Genomic DNA, 19858 nt, shown 5'->3' with positions numbered 1-19858 from the left:
ATGGCGGCAAGGGAGCCCAGCGGTGGCATCAGTGGGGGCCGAAATGGATGTAAGGACGTTCAGGGCCGCAACCCACAACAAGAACTAATGCCTGCTGAGCAGGGCGGCCAGGTTCCATGAAAACAGGGACTGCTAAAGCAACTCATGATAGGCAAAAGAAACACTATAATTAAAAGCAAAATAAACTTACTTGACCTTTACACAGAAAGAAAAGAACAGGCAGTCATGGTGACATACTTCCCTCTGTATGCATGCTGGGTAGGCAGCGCCATATTGGGGGAAGTATTTGACATCAACTAGGTAATAGGTTTCTGTGGAGTAGATGAGCTGCTCATGTGTAAGGAATGGGACGGGAAGACTGAGGAGAAGGTAATCATGTGTTCCGTGGTGTAAGGTGGGTACACCAGTCATTGAATTTTCGACAAGTGAACTTCTATACACCTACCGTGCAGACTATAAAGTTTCTGCACTAGTGATATTGGCTGTTAGTTTTTAGTATGTACTATAACATTCCTCTCTGCAGTGCAGTGGAACACTGTACAAAAATGGGGTACTGGGAGATGATTTGGAATTGTGTGTCTCGAGGGCGGTTGAACATTAACCGCATGGAGAGTGATCCCCAGGCACTGCACATCTTTAACAGGGCTAATTACCGGCTTGTTCTTTTTAAATAAGCCAGATTTTCCAACAGTCTACAAGCACAAAAAAATCTCCAGTGACTCTCAATCAAGTCCACTGGGGAAAAGGTATTAAGATGTTACTGTGTAGTGCTGTTTAAAACATTGTCTTCTAGAGGAGCACAGTCTTGTGGCTTAGCTTCCCCCCAAATTATCTGTCGGAGTGTGGATAATTTCACAGTCAAGAAACCACTGATAGCCAATATGTTTGGATTAATAAATTACAGTCCGTTGACTCCCTTTCTTCGAGGACTGGGGTGGCCCAGGCTCCAGCACCCACTTACCTGGACTAGTCCGCCGACTATTCAAAGCCCTTTGAACCTGGTTCCACGCCTCGATTGCACTCCTCACGCATGCTGTCCTCCCTCTCCCACACTCATCGCTTTCCCTCCCGCTCTCTTTTATCGATGCATTTCTGCTTTGTTGCCCATTGCTTATTTTTCTGCTCAATCTGTGCTGCTCTACCACTTCTGCTTTCATGCCCATTTCTGACCTTTCTGCTCGTTCTTTGCCGTTCTGTCACTTCTACTATCTTACACATTAGTGACTTTAAGATCTTTTTCTGCCCTCTCTGTGGCATCTTTCTGCCCCCTTTCTGCTACTTCTTGCTCCTTTACCCACTCTCAGCCTCTGCCCCATGTCACCTGCCATGGAACCGCTCCCACCTTTTTAGGTCTCGGGACCATCCGGTCTGCCGAAGGCAGAACCGGAAGTCGAGAGATTTAATGACTTGGAGAAGAGGGGCTTGAACCCGCCCCTCTTCTCCCCTGTTCTCCATTGGCTGGCCTCTTGAATGCTGGCCAGCCATTGGAGAAGAGGTCAGTCATTCAGATTAGGCCCCGTCCTTTTCGGATCGGGGGGCGTGTTTTTTGCAAGAAGTCTCAAGGAGGAGACAACAGCAAAACACGCCACCGAATCCGAAAAGGACGCTGCCTTTCTCCGTGGCATTTCTGCTCTGCCTCGGAGAAAGGCGGTGGTGGGCTTGTCCTCTCCCCCTGCTCTCGACTCCTGCCCTTTAAATATTTTATTTCCTGTCAACTTTCCCCCGTAAGGATTCGTTTTTAGCTCGAAGGCTGCGACATCCCGCAGTACCTTTTGAAGTAAGTGGCGTGTGTCCGAATCCACTTCCCTTCTATTCCATCAGGAGTTACTCTGTGCACGCTTTGCCAATTTGTTAGGCGGGCCCTCCGTTCGCTATGCACCACATGGGGGCTGGACTGGTATCATTTGCCAGGGCTGCTTTGACTTCTCAGTCCGGCCTAAAAAAATACAGTTTGAAGCAAAAACGGGCTACTCTGTTCTGACGCGCAGCGCCAAATTAATATTCAAGATCTCCGCTCCGCTCCTCACTAGTTCGAACCCCTCCCCCCTCATTTTTCACGGCTGGGCATCCCCGCTGTTTTTGTTGCTTTGGTGTACTTTTTTTTCTTTTTGTGTTTAATTTGCAGGCGACCCCATCCCGTTTTGATTTGTAGGAGCCCCTCTCCCCCACTACAGCCCGTTTTTTCAGACGTCCTCCCATTTGGCGTGCTTGTTTTCCCAGGCAGGCCCCCTGGTGGTCCCTGCTCTGGGGGGTTGGAAAGCAGCCCCTTGCGGGTCAGACCCGGTGCATGTTGTATGTGTGTGTTTTCCTCGGAAGGGGTGGGGTGGGGTGGGGGCAGCGTGATCTCTGCGGAGATATGGGGGGCACCTGGGCTGCTGGTGCCTCTGCTCTCACTTTGGCCTTTCCTAACCCCCGCCCCCTCCGCCGCGCTCTCCCTCCCGAGTGCGCGCCCATTCACACACACCCCCCGGCCCTTGGTGTCTGGGACAGCCCTGGGCAGAGGATAGGCTTCATTGGGCTGTGGAGAGAGCGCTGCTGCTGAGCTGCAGGTCCGGGCACTCGGGGCAGGGCACGAGGAGCAAGGGCAGAAACAGGGCAGAGGTAAAGGGCAGGCGGCGAGGACAGTGAGGGCAAACGGGGTGGAAAGTGATTAAAGGTAGCGGACAGGCGTCAGAGAGGGGCAGAAACAGGAAGAGACAGAAGTGTAGAGGTGCAGGACAGGTAGTGAGCAGGAGGGGCAGAGAGGCGACAGGAGCAGGGTGGGCGAGTTATAAAGTGGGGACGATGTGGAGTAATCGGCCATTCTACACCCTGACGGCCTACTTTTTAATTCAGTTTGGCGCCCCTCCCCCCACAGTGCATGACTAGCTTTGGTGAGGCCTTATTGTGGAATATATCGGTGAACTCGCGCTGATGGGATTATTGTTGGCAGGACTCCTACGTCAAAGGCTGGTGGCTGGATGTACTGCAGGCGGGGGGGGGGGGGGTGGACCTGGAGGTTTTAGACTGTCTACCATAAGCCCCAAAACGCTGGAGAATAGTGCACTGAAGATGCTGCCAGTGAACTGTGGGCCTGAAAGAAGGAATGCAAGTGTGGGTGAGTGTAGAATTTCTACCTTAGCACTTCAGCTCTCTTGCACGTTTTCTTACTACATTATAACGAGTGTCTTTTATGAGATTTTCCCTAAGTTTCCCAGTAGATGACGGCATGGGTTCTTTTGCATCAGTGTCGCTTTGATTCCTTCCTGCACTCGGTGTAATTGACACTGATGTCCAGCACCCATACTCGTAAAAACCATAGTCTGTGAAAATGTGTCCTCCTTTCTTGGCCCAGAAATAGCTTTCTCTTTGACTCTCTCTCCCTTCCTTTCTAAATTACCTTTCTTTTCCCCTTTTCTCATTTCTGTTTCTCCTTTCCCCTTCCTTCCCCTTCTGGGTACTCCAGCCAGCCAACTGTGCTTCAGGGCCCTCCTCTCTTTGGGTAATGACGCTCTGGTGATTGTGCCAATCAGTGCCTTCAGGATGTCTTAAGGTCTAACAATGTCCATTCCCCGCCTTGCAGGGGGATGACGGAAGCATTAGCCGCTGCTCTCAACTCCCCACTTGCTTGCCCAGTCCGAGAGGAATGAGAGAACTCCTTCAGCTCTGCATCATTTCGACTCGGAAAAACAGCTAGCCAGCAGGTCATAGTAAAAATCAAACTGTTCCGCTTCAGGAGCCTAATAAGCAAGTTCAGTTCAGGACTCTGTGTGTTCTCTAGTGACTTCGGTCCCAACAAGCATTTACAATGCAATGGTCTCGGCATTGGTAAAGTTAGAGCTATTGGCATTGCTCATGACATTATGTTTGTTTATGTTTTTGTTTTTAAAATATTTAAAGAAACGGCATTGTCATGAGCAATGCCAATAGCTCTAACTTTACCAATGCCGAGACCGTTGCATTGTAAATGCTTGTTTCTTCTCCCGCCCCCCTCCCTCCTCTTCTCGCTCCTTACCTGCTGTCCTCACGCTCTTGTCCGCCCTGCCTACCGGCCCCCACACCCTTCCCACTTTCCAGAATCTACTTAATGGAGGCTGCAGCGCGGCAGCGCAGCTGGTGTGCCACTGGCGCACCAAAGGCAAGCCCATAAGCGTCTGTCTGTGCTTGGACCGCACCCAGCGCCAGTAACGCTGGCCTAGCGACCCTCCCTCAAGTACACCGCCACAGTATTCCATGCCATGAATACCGGATGCAGTAACGAACACTACTACTTTGCAGCGCACCATGGTGAGCCCTTTCACCTGCACCAGCATATGCTTACCAACACTCCCAACCACCTGGAGAACTCTGCACTCAATGTACCACACCCCGCAGACACCACCTAACCAATTGCATGCATTCCCCTCAACTCACGCTTGCTGTGCAAAACACGCCACCGAGGTATGCAACCTCATCACTACTCTCATGCCCGGCGTCATGTTCCTCACAGAAACGTGACTCAACCCCGCTTCGACCCCTGACATCGCCACCGCTGCCCAGAAGGGTACAAGATCTCTCACGGACACCACGCCACCAGACCAGGCGGGGGCTAGCGATCATCCACTAAGAATTCATCTGCTGCACCACTATGACGGACACCGACACCCAGACAGTGGTACACCTGAACTTCCAGCTGCGACCGAACAAAAAAAAACACCATCAAAGGAACCCTTGTCTTTCACCCACCGGGACCAAGAATCAGCTTCAGCAACTTCCTCATTGATTTCATAGCCCCCCTAATAATCGACACACAGGACGTACTACTCGGTTACCCCATCTCCCACCTGGATAATCCCACTGACCAGAACTCAACCAACCTCCTCGAAGGCGTGGAAGGCATTGACCACAACCTGCTTGTCCGGGGCCCTACTCACACCGTAGGACACTCGCGCTATCCCATTTTCATTTCCAGCAACAAGATCAAGTTCAGCCACACCACATAACTCACCTGACCACCACAGAATCCACTTAAACATCTCCCCACCAGAGTCACCCCCTCCCTGAATGCCTAGCGCATCATGCTGCAGCTGGAATAAGGTCACAGACACTGAATGGTACAATGCCCTGGCTAACAACCAGCTGATCACATCCTGAAACCTTGACCTTAATGTAAGAAACTTCAACACTTGGATCATGTACTGCGACAACACCATAGCACCATTTAGGATTCCCAAGCACATAGAAACCAACAAGCAAGCCAGCTGAGAACCATAAAGCGCCACTGCAAACATCTCGAAAGGATATGTCGCTCCTGCAAAGATGACACAAATAGAACCTCCTACAAAACTGTACTCAGCACATACCATAAACAACTACGTGAGACGAAGAGAAGATCCCCAGCGGCACGGATCGAAGCCAGCTCCAACTGCAACAAAGACATCTTCACCATCATCAGGGAGTACACCAACGCCCCTGCCGCAGAGAAATAAATGACCTCGTCACAGGTCCTCTGTGACCGACTAGCTGATTTCTGTCACCTCAAGATCGACAAAATTTGCAGAAACTTCGCTCTTAACCCAAACCGTCGGTCTTCACCAACCAGATACCAGCAAACCCACACGGACGCCTGGCTGACGGCCTAGAAACACCTCTCCAAGTATGACACACCCACCACCATGCAATCTATCCACTCAGGGAAGTTCCCACGGACACCTGCCCCTACCACCTCTTCAACTTGGAAAGACCGCAATCATCTTACTACCAAACCACCATCATCAATGCCTCAATCGAAACAACAACCTACCCGAACAAGTGGAAACACGCAGAAGTCAGCGCACAACTCAAAAGAACTTACGCTGGTACCCACGAACTTAGCAACTACAGACCCATCTGCCTGCTCCAGTTTCTGGGGAAAGTGATGGAGAAAGTGATCAATCAGCAACTCTCCAAACAACTGGCAGAGCATCATGTCCTGGTCCACTCCCAATCCAGCTTCCGCAGCAACCATAGCCCAACCCTCTTCAACACATATATGACCCCACTAGCCAACATCGTTAGGAACCACGGACTCAACATAATTTCCTACACAGACGACACCCAACTCATCCTCTCCTTATCCAAAGACTCCAATATCACCAATACCATCTTCTTCACCTGCATGACTAGCTTCGCCACCTGGATCAAGGAAAATTGTCTGAAACTGAACACTGACAAAACTGAGGTTTTGATCTTCGGATAACAAATCCTCCCCATAGGACAACTTGGTGGCATTCGGAACTTGGACCCACTCCCACCGACAACACCAGAAACTTAGGCATCATCCTCAAAAGCAAGCTCACCATGAAGCCCCAGATCAAGGCCAACACCTCCTCCTGCTTCTACGTCCTTCGCATGCTGCGCAAGATATTCAAAAGGCTCCCCCTAGACTCCTCGTGTACCGTCACTCAAGCCCTCGTTACCAGCTGACTGGACTACGGCAACACACTTTACATCTGGACCTCCACTCATCTCCTCCACAGTCTCCAAACCATCCCAAACGCTGCTGCCGGACTAGTCCTTTTCCTCCAGCGCCGAACACACGTCACCCCTCACCTAAGAAGTCTCCACTGACTCCTGATCCAGAAGAGATGTCAACTCAAGATCCTCACCCAAGCATTCAAAGTGCTGCACAAATCCGGCCCTGCATATATCAACCACCATTTCCACTTCCAGCAAAGTACCAGAAACCTACACTCTGCCTCGCTCTCCCAGGCTGGCACCCAACATATATGCCATCAAAGGATTGGAGCCCACTCCTTCTCTGACCTCAAAGTGACAGCCTGAAACGGCACCCTCCTCCACATCTGGACCACTACCACCATGTCGGAATTCCAGATGCAGCTGGAGACCTGGCTCTTAAATAAAGTCCTGGCTCCCATCCAGGGCCTGGATGCACTCATGGGTGATTAGCTGCGCTCTACAATTCAATTGATTGGTTGACTGTAGGGATATAATCGAAGGAGACTGCTGGTCACAAGTGGTTTTCACTCACTGCATCTCCAATGTGCAAATGAGGCAGTCAGTCAATGGAAAATTAGCGAAATGGCCAGGTGGTTGTAGCAAATAAGTAAGATGACGGATACAGAGATGAAAATGAGTTAGTATCCAGGTTGAATTTAAGGCACCGAGGTGTAACTCGGCACTGAAAATTCCAATCCAAAACAGACTTATTATCTGAATCTGGGAGCGTAGGACACATGATGTTACGTACAGGGCAACAAATTGCGGCAGGTAGGAGGCATTCAGACTGTAGGTGGATCTGTGGTGCATGGTGAGGGATTGGTACTCTCTTGTGGGCTTAAACCACCATAATGGAGGAGGATGTGGAAGGGGGCTGGGTGGTAGGTATGTTTGTTTGAAAGTAGTATGGAAGGGATTTTATTATATATATATATTAGGTTTGCTATAGCACTTTTGCACACAAAAACATGGTGAAAATGACAGAAGACCAAATAGTGTCAAGCAGAATACGAAACAGTGAAAGGTGGAACTTCAAATCCCACCTGCCTCCTAATGAAAGGAGGTGGTGCACATTCACATCAGCGATAATAAAAGACCTCTCGACTCCCAGCTTTTGAGACAAGAGGGAGGAAAACCAGGTCCCTCCGATGAACCTTCCTTCAGCCCATCAGAGTAGGAATTGGACAGAAAACTCCTCCACCCCAGGGCCACGCATAACTACAGACAAAGGGCACGACTGCCGCTTTCCCCAGAATCCCAAGTGGTGAGAAGCAGCAATAATTGGGGACTGAGAGGAAGTAAGGGTCTTACTACCTGGTGCGCCATGTCCAAGCCAGGGTCTGGCTCCCAAGCCATATTCATGTGTTCCAGCTGCTTCACCATTGTTGTGCACCCCCATCCCCAATAGAAGGCACTCTGCACAGCACCGTCCCCTCCAGCTGCCACACCATGCTGCAATGCCGGTAAGACCAGAACACCGAACGGGAAGCAGCAGGCCATGGCTGATAAGAGGTGACACTGCCCCAGAAGTTGATCCACATGGGCAGTAGCTTTGAATAGGTGGCCCTGCAGAGGAAGACCAGTACTTTGTCTAGGGAAGCGTCTCAGGCTGTTTTTTGATGGCTCACAAAACTCCAAGCAATTCACAGTGATACCTTTAAAATCTATATGTTGTCACGTTTGTTGTGCTTCAAAGACCGAGGTAAAATATCGGGCTGTGGCTTCTGATAAATTGCTGCTTATTTTTTTTATACCCCTGAGGTTGATGTTTGATACTCCTCTCACTTTGCAGTCAGAGAAAGAAAAGGGAAAGCGAATTGTGACAGTCTTTCTGGGATACAGGTAGTGTGAAAGGAAAGGGTGTCATTGTTTTGTAACACAACAAAATGTAAATACCTGTAAATTTACTTTGCACATTTAGCAGTTAGGAAATAAAAAATGAAACGTGTTTTTTTGTTATTCTGAAGTGTGATGGAAACAAAGATTTTAAAAGGACAAAACATAGGAGGATGCTTTACTTGGTGCTGCACGCATGATCAATATTCAGTAAACCAGATTTCCACACATTATCCTTTGTGTGTTATATACTTTTATCAGAAAAACTGTATGTCTGTGCAAGTTTAATGGCCATTTCATTATAAAATGTGCTGTCTGAAAATAACAGTGCTCTCAGGGCCGGCTTTAGGGCAGTGCGACTGGTGCGGCCGCACCAGGCGCTGACCTTGGGGGGGGGGGGGGATGGGGGGGGGCTGTATTTAGCAATAGCTTATTATTGGAAAGATGAGGGACACTTTTACCCGGTGGTAGGGGGAGAATCCGAGGAGGCGATCATTGGGTGTAGGGGCGCCAAAAATGATTGTCGCACCGGGCGCCACCAGTGCTAAAGCCGGTCCTCTGCTCTACCACAAAATGCTTTAGTTACATAAAAAAATCTCCCACCTCGTCCTTTAAAGCTAGGTGGGTCGCAAAACTTTGTCGTTCTAAAAAATAGGGCCATAGTTCTTGGAAGTTTTGGAAGCACTGGTCTATGGTGAAACAAGAGTGCAGTGGGTGACCCGGTAGGAGGCTAGTATAGTTGGTTAGTTTGCTTAGTTAGTGCCCTGATTTTGATTGTACTAAAAATTAATAAAAGGGTAGATTTTGCCTATTATGATTTTTGAATCTAATATTAATTTTTCAAATAATTTGTATTTGCAAAAAACCTTTCCGAATCATTTATGTCAGTCGAACATTTTTCTTGTTTTAGCATATTGAAAATCATCAACAGTATATATAAACTAATCCAACACGTTAACCAAAAATCACTATCCAAAATATAGTTAACTTTCCAACAGGAATATAAAGGAATTAAAACATCAAATAAATACTAAAACGTAACATTTAAACAAAACCATTTTAGCATAAAGGCATTTTATAAAGACAAATACAAGTACAATTACTGCACTTGACTGAGCAGGCCATCATTGGCCCATCTAACCACAACGTGCAAATATCACTGATAAAACACAAGTTCTTCTTTCAAACTCATCAAACAAAGGTTTTAATTACTTCTCTCCAGCCAATTCTAAGATGAGCAGTTAGAGAACAGTCGAAGTAGTGTTTCTGATTTAATTGTGCACAATCTACAAACATCTGTAATTCAAATCAAGTGATTTGACTGCACTTGAATCAAACAAAATTCTACATTGTAATAACCTTTTTCTAATCCATTAACTCAAAAATATATTTATAAAATTCAAATGGGTTACACCCGCTGTGCTGAAAATTTTTTTGACACTTCTCTGCCCTATTCCTTCTGTCCCATTCTCTCCCACATTCCTCCCTTTCCCATGACCTGTCATACTTGTGTTAACATTTTCGCGAAATCGTTCATTGTTTTCTTCAGTAAGTGGTTTTGCTCTGAAGTGGCTTTCACATGACAGAGTAAAGCTGCCCTTTGTTCTGAATTGATGATCTTTGTTGGTGTTTTAGATGAAAAGTTTTTGTGCTAGAGCAAATATGTTGTAGGAGAAACTATAACATTGATTGCCCTGGGAATTCATGGAGTAGAGTATAGTAGAGGGAAAAGAATGGGCTTCGTGGAAACCGCAGGATGAATGGTAGTGTTGCATGAAGTGGTAAAACACGAGGAGGTAGGGTACATCAGCACTTCAAATTAGATTGTAAACCACTTCAGTGTCTTGCAAGTAAAGCCCCAGGAAGGTGATATGTTGAGATCTACTGTGTTGAAGGCAGCTGGATCAATATTGCAATGGTGAGGGTTTCTTATGAGGAAGTTAGAGACCGGCTTTGTGGCCATTTTGGTAAAGGTTTATTGACTCAAGCCTGATGGTAAGAGTTCAGGCGGCTGTAGGGGGAGACTTGACCTGCTGAGGAGAGGCTGCTTCAGGATCTCTGAGAAGCGAGCGAGGAAGGAAATGTGGATTGTGTTGACCTGGATAGCGATAACGTACCAGATATTTGAGGCAAAAGATCACCGTCATGACGCAAAGGTTTGATGGCGCTACACCCACGGCATTGCAGCGCTTCATCACCAATCTTGCAGGTACACACTACTACAGGCATTTCTTGTAGCCCACTTAGAGTGAATGCTTGAGTCAGTGGTTTACTGGGCTGGATACATGCTCAAACGACAGAAGCATAACACTAGCAGAGGCAGACCGCTTGCATTTTCCATTGCCTCTTTTATGTTGATTTTCATGGCATGCACGTTTCTCAATGATTTTAGCTAAACTGAAAAATACAATATTACCTCTTAGAAAAGTCGATAAAAATATGGTGGTTATTTATCTACTCCTCTAATTAGAGCTATGGAAGGAAAGATTCTCCTGCAGACATTACATGGAGCATTACTATTAGTCCATTAAGATTTATATAATTGGAAAGACCTGCAGTGGAAAGCTATCATTTGAAAGATTATTTCAGGTATCGTCTAATTCTGTGATCTAGGCTTGAGTACTGGCATTAACACACATTGTTTGGAAGCTTTTAGCCAGAGCATGTGTCCTAAGATTTTTCTATTCCTTTAAGTGTTTTGGGAGGGAAAAGAAAGCTCTCCCAGATATGTTGGAAGGCCCTCCTTCGAAGTGGCTTCCCAGCCGCCAAAATATTAGAAGGCATATCTTGGACCTTTATAAATTGGCTCCCAACCTGGAAATGGCAATGATTCTCACTAAATTTGAATTGAAACAGATGGTTAATTTGACAGCTCGAAAAGTTCCCAACAAGATGAGCTCTGTTTAACAGGGAAAGGCTCAGTAGTCCCTCTTACGCCTTTTTTGGGGTTATTTGAAACTTCTCCAACTGTGAGCTCACTTCGAGATCAAAATATGCCAAACGAGATTTTGAGACTAAGACTAGGAGTAAATCCAATACGAAGGGCACAAGATCTTAGAATCAGAATGGGGAGTAGCATGGGCTTTGTAGTTGTGGCCTACAAGTTGAAGGTGATGTTATTCATTTGATATTGTGCGGGCTCTCTTTTAAATGTCAGTGAAAATTGATTTTATGTTCTATCTTTAAAAAAAATATGCCTGTGTGTCGAGAGATAGTGCTTTACTTTCAATAACTCAAGTAATTCATGGAGATGTAATTATTGCAATTGTAAGATTTTTAAATTGAATTTTAAGGTGTCTGTTTCTTATTGGGATTATTTTAAATGGTATGTAATGGAATGTATATTGCAAAGTTTGATATTATTTAAGTAATAACTCTAGTGATATATAGAGCAGTAACTATTGTTTCTTTAGAGTTTTTTAAGGCGATTTACATTTTTTTTTAAAACATTTGAATATTTCCTTTGTGGGGCTGGGTCTTAATTTGAAATTAATTAATACATATAGATATATAATATTCTCTGCCCTACCAGAAGGGAGTGCTCTAGATGCCACTGAAATGAGACATGTTGTGTCCCCTTGTGTTAACAACAAACCAGAGTGCGTTCATTGAATTCCTTCAATCATTTGTAATGATTGTCTGGAGGGTAGTAAACATCTATGATTCAGGAAGGCTGCGAGATAATAAGGATAGCTGATTTATTCATTTTTAAATCACCACTGTGTTCTTTTTTTGTGCAGCTTGCCAGTGGGAATCCAGTATATGAAACCTTTTACAAGCAGGTATGAAGTCCGTATTATCCATTTTCTATTTTACAAAGTTCCGCTGCTCCTCAAGCTGTACGTGGATGCTCAGGGTTATAGTGCCATTAAAATTCAACCCGGAAATGATATTGGCTGAAGGTCAACAGCACACTAAGCTGCAGAGGAGTGAGAGACTCAGTGTTATCGTACCAGGGTGTCTCCCTCTTGACAGCTTAGTTATGGCCTCGCCATGAGAATGTGTGTCCTATGATGTCACTCATGGTGCGTGTGTATTTTCTTCCGGCTTCATCTCTTCTGCTTTGTTATGTATGGTCAAATGCGTTTGTGCCAGGAGATCATTTCCAGCTGAGGGGTTTTGCAGAAAAATCTTCTCCTTAACCTAATTTAATCATGCTTGAGTGATTGCTTTCTCTGCCGTTTTGTTGCGCCTGGCTTCCATTTCATCTTTAGAAAAGTATGGCCTTGAGGTTTTGTCAGTCTGCAGTTCTGTGGAAAGCACAACGCTGCAGTGAAAAAGTCATGTGCATCTAATTACTTTGTTTACTGATGTCATGACAGATTGACAACCACAGTCTCAGAGGGGGAAGCCTGGGTGCCAAGTTCAGAGGAAGAAAGATATTAATTGTTTGCAAAATAAATGTTTAGTAGGAAAGGTAGATACATATCCAGATTCATCCAAAGAGCCCTGAAGGATGACCTTGTGTACACAATTTAGCATTTATGGTGAGGTTGCCTTCCAGTCCAGTCATGCCTTGTTTGTATCACACCAAATCACTAATCTAGAGATGGTCTTGGTGAAACGAGCTGTGTTTGGTACGTGAATCATTTGGGTAATCTACTATGAACAGCGGTATGGGATACTACACAGAGTAGGCCCCACTGTAGACTAATGCAAGTACTTTCTTCTGACATGATTTGCTCTATGTATTTGAATCCTCTTCTACTGAGCTCTCACTAATCTAACCAGAAAGGCTTTAAGGACAGACATACTCCTGAGTTTGCTTGTGTTCCTGCTCAGAGGGACCATGTCCTAGCATTTCAGGCTGGGTGGTTCACCTTGTAGTGGGGCTGAGACAGATTTTAATTTGTTTGTCATCTTTCGTGATGGTACAGATGAACTCAAAGGAATGGTATGCTACCAGAGGAATACCCAAATGTTAAGAATTATTGGAGCACTTCTGTTTAGTACTGTTTCACTGTTTTAGAATACATTTAATATTTCAAAGATCCCTCAACTTAGATAGTGAACCCTATAAATATAGCCCACATCTCTCATTTATCTACATTACTGGTTGGTCACAAAGCTTTGCCAGCACGCCAATTTTCTTATTTTCATATATGTTGCCCAAAATGTAACCAAGATTTAACAGAGATTAACAATCCATGCAATTGCTGTGAAATATAGGTTTGATCTTCCGGAATACACGGCCCAAAATTAAGCATCCTATTTTAAATTTGAGTACAGGAATATTAGATTTCTAGCACTGCTTTCAGTGCCGGATGAAAGACAGTTTTGTAAAGGCTCATTATAGTCGTGTGTTCTCATACTCTGCCCGTTGTTGTTGAGTCCTCCTAGATTCTTTTCCTGGTTTCTACTCTACACTGTAACCAGTTTGCACCTGGTCTGCATCTCATCGTTGTCTAAATGCCGCACCCTGCATTAGCCTACCTTAAATCTCACCAGCCATAGCCGTCCAGCGTTTCATGGCTGTGGATCATTGCACAGTCAACCGACTGGGAGTTCGATCTCTGGGAGCTACATAACCTGGGACAGAGGGCAATCATTTAAACCTTTAGTATGACGAAGTGATGGTCTTTGAATGAGGCTAGCTTGGTCAGGATGTCAGTGTTATCAACAACATTCTTGACCAAGTGAGCATCTGCACTTGTGTTTAAGAATCAGCGAGCCCTGCCATTTTGTTTGTAATGGAAATACTACTTGCAGAGTCACCCATTCATGTGAATACATTGCGCATTCCGCCGTGCAGCGGATCTGTTTCTAAGGTGCGTTCAATCTCCACAGCATCAGTGTGCTTGCTAATAGAATGCGGCTTATACTAGTATGTGAAGCAGGCGTCTTGGTTGTAAAAAGGTGCCTAAAAGGCACTTTATTCCCAGAAGATTCCTCGTGGGAGCTCGTAGGAAGAGTAGTAGCGTGGTTAAGTGTGCATTAGTCATGCAGCAGCATCTCATGGGCTCTGTTTTCAGGAAGGAGATTTCTGGTCTGCACGCATTTTCCAGATAATTAATGTTTTGTGGCTTATTAAAAGTGTTTCTTTGTCCAACAAAGGCAGACTTTGGCTACATGGGATAGACATTCTTCTCATGTGTGACTGTCTCTTCTTTGGCGCCATCAACTTAGCAGGCAACTCTTGGATTTTTTATTTTTTTAAATGAGTTTCATTGAAGAGTGTTTTCTTCACCACGTTTAAAGTCTTTACTTATATATATATGTGTGTGTGTGTGTGTGTGTGTGTGTGTGTGTGTGTGTGTATATATATATATCTTAGTGGACTAATGCATCCACTGCAGGGGCCTGTGTTCGACCTCATGGTCACAGGTTAAAATCCCGGTGGGTCCACTCAGCCTTTCATCCATCTGAGGTCGATAAAATGAGTACCAGTGAGTTGGGTAACAATAAACATCTGTTATTCAGCGCCTTGAGACCCTTGGGTGATAAGTGCGCTTTACAAATACATGTTATGTTATATACTTGTATAGCTATCTATATATATATATCTATATATTTAAATATCTATATATCTATCTATATATCTATATCTATATATATATATATATATATATGTATATATTTTTCTCCTTGACTTACAATTTGACCACAGCAGTTATTGGCAGTAGAAGAGATGGAATGTTTATCTCTTAAGGATGGCTACAAGGAATATCCCTCTGTATTGCGAATTTTACCTTTTTTTGCTAAGCAGAGTTGTGGTTTCTTGGGCTGTTTTTCATTGCCTAATACAGATATTTTAGCTTCTGTAGCATCACATCAACTGCTTCATGTTTGTTTTCCTCTGCACTAAGGTGTGTACTCTTATGTGGAGTTATTTTACTCTGTGGATTGCGTACCTCCTTGTGGGGTTCTGTTCCTCCATGTAGGATTGGGTTCCTCCTTTTTTGGGTTACGTTCGCTTGTGTTGGATTGCGTATGTCTATGTGTGTTTATGTTACTCTATTTAGGAATGGGGTTATGTTCCACTTTGTTGGCTTACCTACCTACATGTGAAGCTATGTTCCTCCATGTAGGATAGCGCACATGTATGTAGGGTTATGTTCCTTCTTGTAGGATTATGCCTCTCCGTATGGGGTTATAGTCTGCTGTGTAGGAGTGCGAATCTCCATACGTGGCATTTATTCCTTCATGCTGGATTGGGTATCACTATGATGGATATACCTACATATGGGACTATATTTCTCCATACTGAATTATGTACCTCTGTGTGGGATTATATCACTCCATGTAGGATTATGTACCTCCATTGGGGCGTTTGTTCCTCCCTAGACGATTGTGTAACTCTGTGTGGAGTTATGTTACTCCATGTTGAGTTACGTACTTCCACATGGGTATCTTCCTCCATGTTGGATTGTGTACCTCCAGATTGAGTCAGATTCATTTGCGGTGTTATGTATCTCCGCTTGGGGTTATGGTCCGCTGTGTACAATTGTGTACCCCCATGTGGGGTTTTGTTCTATATGGGGTTTTGTGTCTTCATGTGGGATTATGTTCCTGTCTATAGATTCATACACTTGCGTATATATATTCCCCGATAAGCAGTTTTATAGTCCTCTCTGAATGGCTGTGTTCCTTTTTGTCACTTTATTTCATGATATAGGGTTGTACTTTACCATGTTGCATTGTGGATCCTAGATCAAGGATTCTTTTCATCCTAAATTGTGTGCCCCGAAGCAAGGCTCTTTCTGAAGACGCTAATGGAGTGTATCATTACATCTCGGAGGGATGACTGGTTTCAAGCAGGGTTGTGTTTCTTTCTATAGGTTGCTTTCCTTTTGAATGTTAGCCATTTTTTATTTTTGTTTAGTCTGATCTTGCGTTGATTTATTTTTTGTTCACAGGTGGATCCAACTCATACTGGAAAGGTGGGCCCCGGCGAAGCAGCGCTGTTTCTGAAAAGGTCTGGCCTCTCGGACGTTATATTGGGAAAGGTACTGTTAATGCAGGTGCCTACTGGTTGTGGAGTGGAGCAGTCAATCCTGTTTTAAGCATTTTCCTTGTTACCTTATAAGATTGTTAAAAACCAGTATCACATAAATACCTCCACTATATGTGGTATTGTGTAATCACTATTGTTTAATTGCTATGGTAGGAGATGTGTTCTTGTGGTTAAATGGTCACCTGTGTAAGCAGGAAAACTGATTTCCAATCTGGACTTTGCTGAATGTGTGATCTTCAGCATATCACTGTGTCTACCAGGTGGCAGGGTAAGAAGTAGAGGACAATTTAGAGAGGAAAGAAGGCAAAGGATAAACATCACTGACGTCCACATATTGCTGTTGGGTAGGATCCTCTCCGATTGTAGGTAGGTTATCCTGATACCTACTTTATCTTAACAAGCTGGTTTTACAGCAAACACTGCCAATGCCAGAATGTTTTGCACTTTCTAAAAATGTATTTTGCAAAGTTTTTAGAAAATAACTGCCAATTATAGTGTCTTCGGTGGCTTGTTTTTTAATTCCATTTTGACAAACTGTACTGCAAATATTGCAAAATTCAATCAGAAATTTAAATCAAATAATTTCATTTCTGCAGAAAAGTAAAATGGCTTTTCACAGTTTAACGTAAAGCAGGAAAACTGATTTCCAATCTGGACTTTCCTGAATGTGTGATCTTCAGCATATCACTGTGTCTACCAGGTGGCAGGGTAAGAAGTAGAGGACAATTTAGAGAGGAAAGAAGGCAAAGGATAAACATCACTGACGTCCACATATTGCTGTTGGGTAGTAAATATTTTTCAATTTTAAGAATCTTTTGGGAATTTGCTGGAATGTAGTTTTGTATACAGGTGAAAAAAATCCTGCTAATAGGCACACTTGTGTAAAATGATATGTCGTTGAATAGCAACAGATCGGAGTGAATCCACATCATCTATGATCCCCTTTATACCAGGAGAATTTGAGTCTCATCCAGGAGTCCAGCGCAGATTAGAACCCTCAAGTGTTACTAAGCAAATCATTTATCCCTTCCAGATTTAAAACACCTCCACACTTCCACTTGGTGACTCTCCATGAACTGGACCAGTGCTTCCCGGGCTGGTCGCATACTGTTGTAGGGTTGCTATGATCTCCATGGTCAGGGTTCTTCAGCAAAGATACATGAGCCATATTTTATTAGATAAATGTATTCCTAAAGCAGAAGCATGTTTAAATACTCTGTGCTGCAGTACCTCTTTGTCACAGTTAGCCGTGTAAACAAATGGTTAACCATTCACCAGACACTTAACTGAATCTGTTGTAGGTCTCGGATGTGCCTGGGCACCTGTCTGCCTCTTGTGCCTGGGCACCTGTCTGCCTCTTCCACCACACATCACCATCTGACACCCAGACTTTCCGTGCTGATGCACCGTCTCTGTTGCCAATAATAACAGGTGGCATACTTATGATGCAAACATAGTGGGCATGGCATATTAGCCATCCTCCTCCACAGCTCACAAATGCATGCCTTTTCTGCTGACTGAGTGCAGACATTGCTATGGGCCATTGTCAACTTAGAAACCATTGGATCTTGTATTGTTGGGTAAGGGAATAGCAAACTTTGTACAACCATTGAAAAGACAAGAACACATTGTACTTCAGTGGTTTAAAACTTGAAGGGGTTGTTGTGCTCAACATGTATTTTTTGCCAATACCAAGTCCCAGATTCATCCAGTCATTTTACATGTTTCATATTAACTTCTGTCACTTTTTCTAGTGTTATCAGCTGAAAGTTAACACTTGGCAGCTGCCGCCTTTTTCTCTCTTTGCTCTTCTCTGGTGCTTTTCTGGTGGATTAGAGTCGCACGTTGCTTTGTTAACGTAACAAAGCATCACATGCCTTAAATATTACATGGTAATGGTTGTTTATGCTCTTCTGGTGTCCCTTACACCATTCAGAAATGTTGGGTAATTCGGGAAGCACCCTATGGCTTAGCCAATGGGCCTGTACCACTCCTGGTAAATACAGTGTTCACGCAAAGCTTTTACATATGCAACAGTAGAAACATGACCCAGTGATATGGAGTCAGTGTCTAATTGTACTCTGCAGAATACACTTACATTTATCAGATCACTGCATGTTTGCTGGACACCACGTTCTCACTCCTAAGGTGGTCTGGGTGTTGTAGTCTGGTTTAGTTGATAGATGGCGGCTCAAGACTGGCTCCCTCCTGCTTGTGATCTAATCTGGATGTCACCCATTATACTCCTAATAGTGTGCTCGGTTTCTGAAGGTTACACAGGGTTCCATGTATTTGCAGTTTCCTCCTGGTGAGTCATCTCATTCTGATGCAAGTTTAGAATGTAAGCAGCAAAATTAATGCAACATTAAAAGTTGCCTGACTCATTTGACAACCATTTATTTTCTTGTTTTCACAGATATGGGACTTAGCCGATCCAGAAGCAAAAGGGTACTTAGACAAACAGGTAGATACAAGTATACAGCGTAAGTGAAGATAAATATGTCTGATGGACCTTCATATTTTATCATTAAAACTTAAACTCTGTTTAGCTCCACTACTTACGTGTAACCGAGGGTCCCGACGTGTGTTCTGTGTGTAAAATATACTAGAAGTAGAATGATTATTGGTCTGTTCTTTATACAACAATATGGAAATATTACAACAGTCTAAAAGTGGCAGGGCCAACTCTGCGCTGAGTCAGTGCAATGTAGTACAATAACATTTCAAAGATTGCTCCAAGGATAAGTCGAACGGCCACCCAACGTTCCAAGGTTTGGAGATGGAATCCCCAAATAACAATACAAACTAAATCTTATCCTGAGCAAATGTCCATTCTAAAATAAATCCATCAATTTGTAGTTATGGTAATTTCTTTGTTTAATTCCAAAAGCCAGAATTCCAAATAGGTAATCTCACAGCCAGTCTGAAGAGAATGCAGCCAACACGTGTTTCGTCTCGTGGATAATTTCCAACTACTTCATTAGGGCTAATAAGTCATAATCAAGTTCAGTCCTCAGTAGTAAAACATAGATTTTGACAAGCACCTATATCTTAGTACTTAGTTAGACGCTGAGATATCACGAGGAGCACTCTCCCCGTTGTTTGAAAGTACATGAATTGCCGACTGTTGGATTGAAAGATAATGAGGGATTAGGTACCAACCCTCCTACAGCTTGTCTCTTGGTTATAGAGTGCAACCTGGCGATGGCAGACTTGGAAGTACATGTGATGAGAATTGAATGTCAGTGGGCACTGGGGAGCTTTCTTTCCTACAGCATGCTACTCTGGGCTTTTTTCCTCATTTTTGTATTTGCCGTTTACTAGAAGTGGTATGGTAATCAGCCATCAGTTCTCCTTGGTATGCATTACATCATCAAACGTTTATAGCTCAATGTGCAGCACTGCGCTGGTGCACCATTGCACTGGAAAGAGAGAAGTTGGAAAATATGTGTTTTTTATGGGATGTCCTAAACAGGAGTTTGTTATGTACATCTCTTTGTGAGAGGCTCAGGCATACTGAGTGGCTGCTAGTTGGAAAGCAGTCTCCTCTTGAGGAAAACTAGCATGGAGGTGATCTGGGCCAACTCACAATCGGCCAGTGTTGCTGAACGG

General features: G+C 44.3%; 1 protein-coding gene across 8 annotated transcripts in view; it reads left to right on the top strand.

Moving 5' to 3' along the window:
* Window positions 1-19858, top strand: part of EPS15L1 (epidermal growth factor receptor pathway substrate 15 like 1) — a 318875-nt gene that overhangs the window by 53879 nt on the left and 245138 nt on the right. For 4 of the 8 annotated variants that reach the window (XM_085639255.1, XM_085639253.1, XM_085639259.1 and 1 more), the window contains exons 2-4: window positions 12033-12074; window positions 16149-16238; window positions 18663-18710. In XM_085639255.1, the coding sequence (XP_085495381.1) occupies window positions 12033-12074; window positions 16149-16238; window positions 18663-18710 (180 nt within the window). Of the gene's footprint in view, window positions 1-12032; window positions 12075-16148; window positions 16239-16506; window positions 16613-18662; window positions 18711-19858 lie in introns of those variants that run through there. The other 4 variants (XM_085639254.1, XM_085639256.1, XM_085639260.1 and 1 more) reach the window with 3 other exon arrangements.

This window comes from Triturus cristatus, chromosome 12 (genome assembly GCF_964204655.1).
Source record: "Triturus cristatus chromosome 12, aTriCri1.1, whole genome shotgun sequence".
Lineage (NCBI taxonomy): Eukaryota > Metazoa > Chordata > Amphibia > Caudata > Salamandridae > Triturus > Triturus cristatus.
The sequence above is the reverse complement of the archived record's forward strand: the minus strand, read 5'-3'. Positions and strand labels throughout refer to the sequence as shown.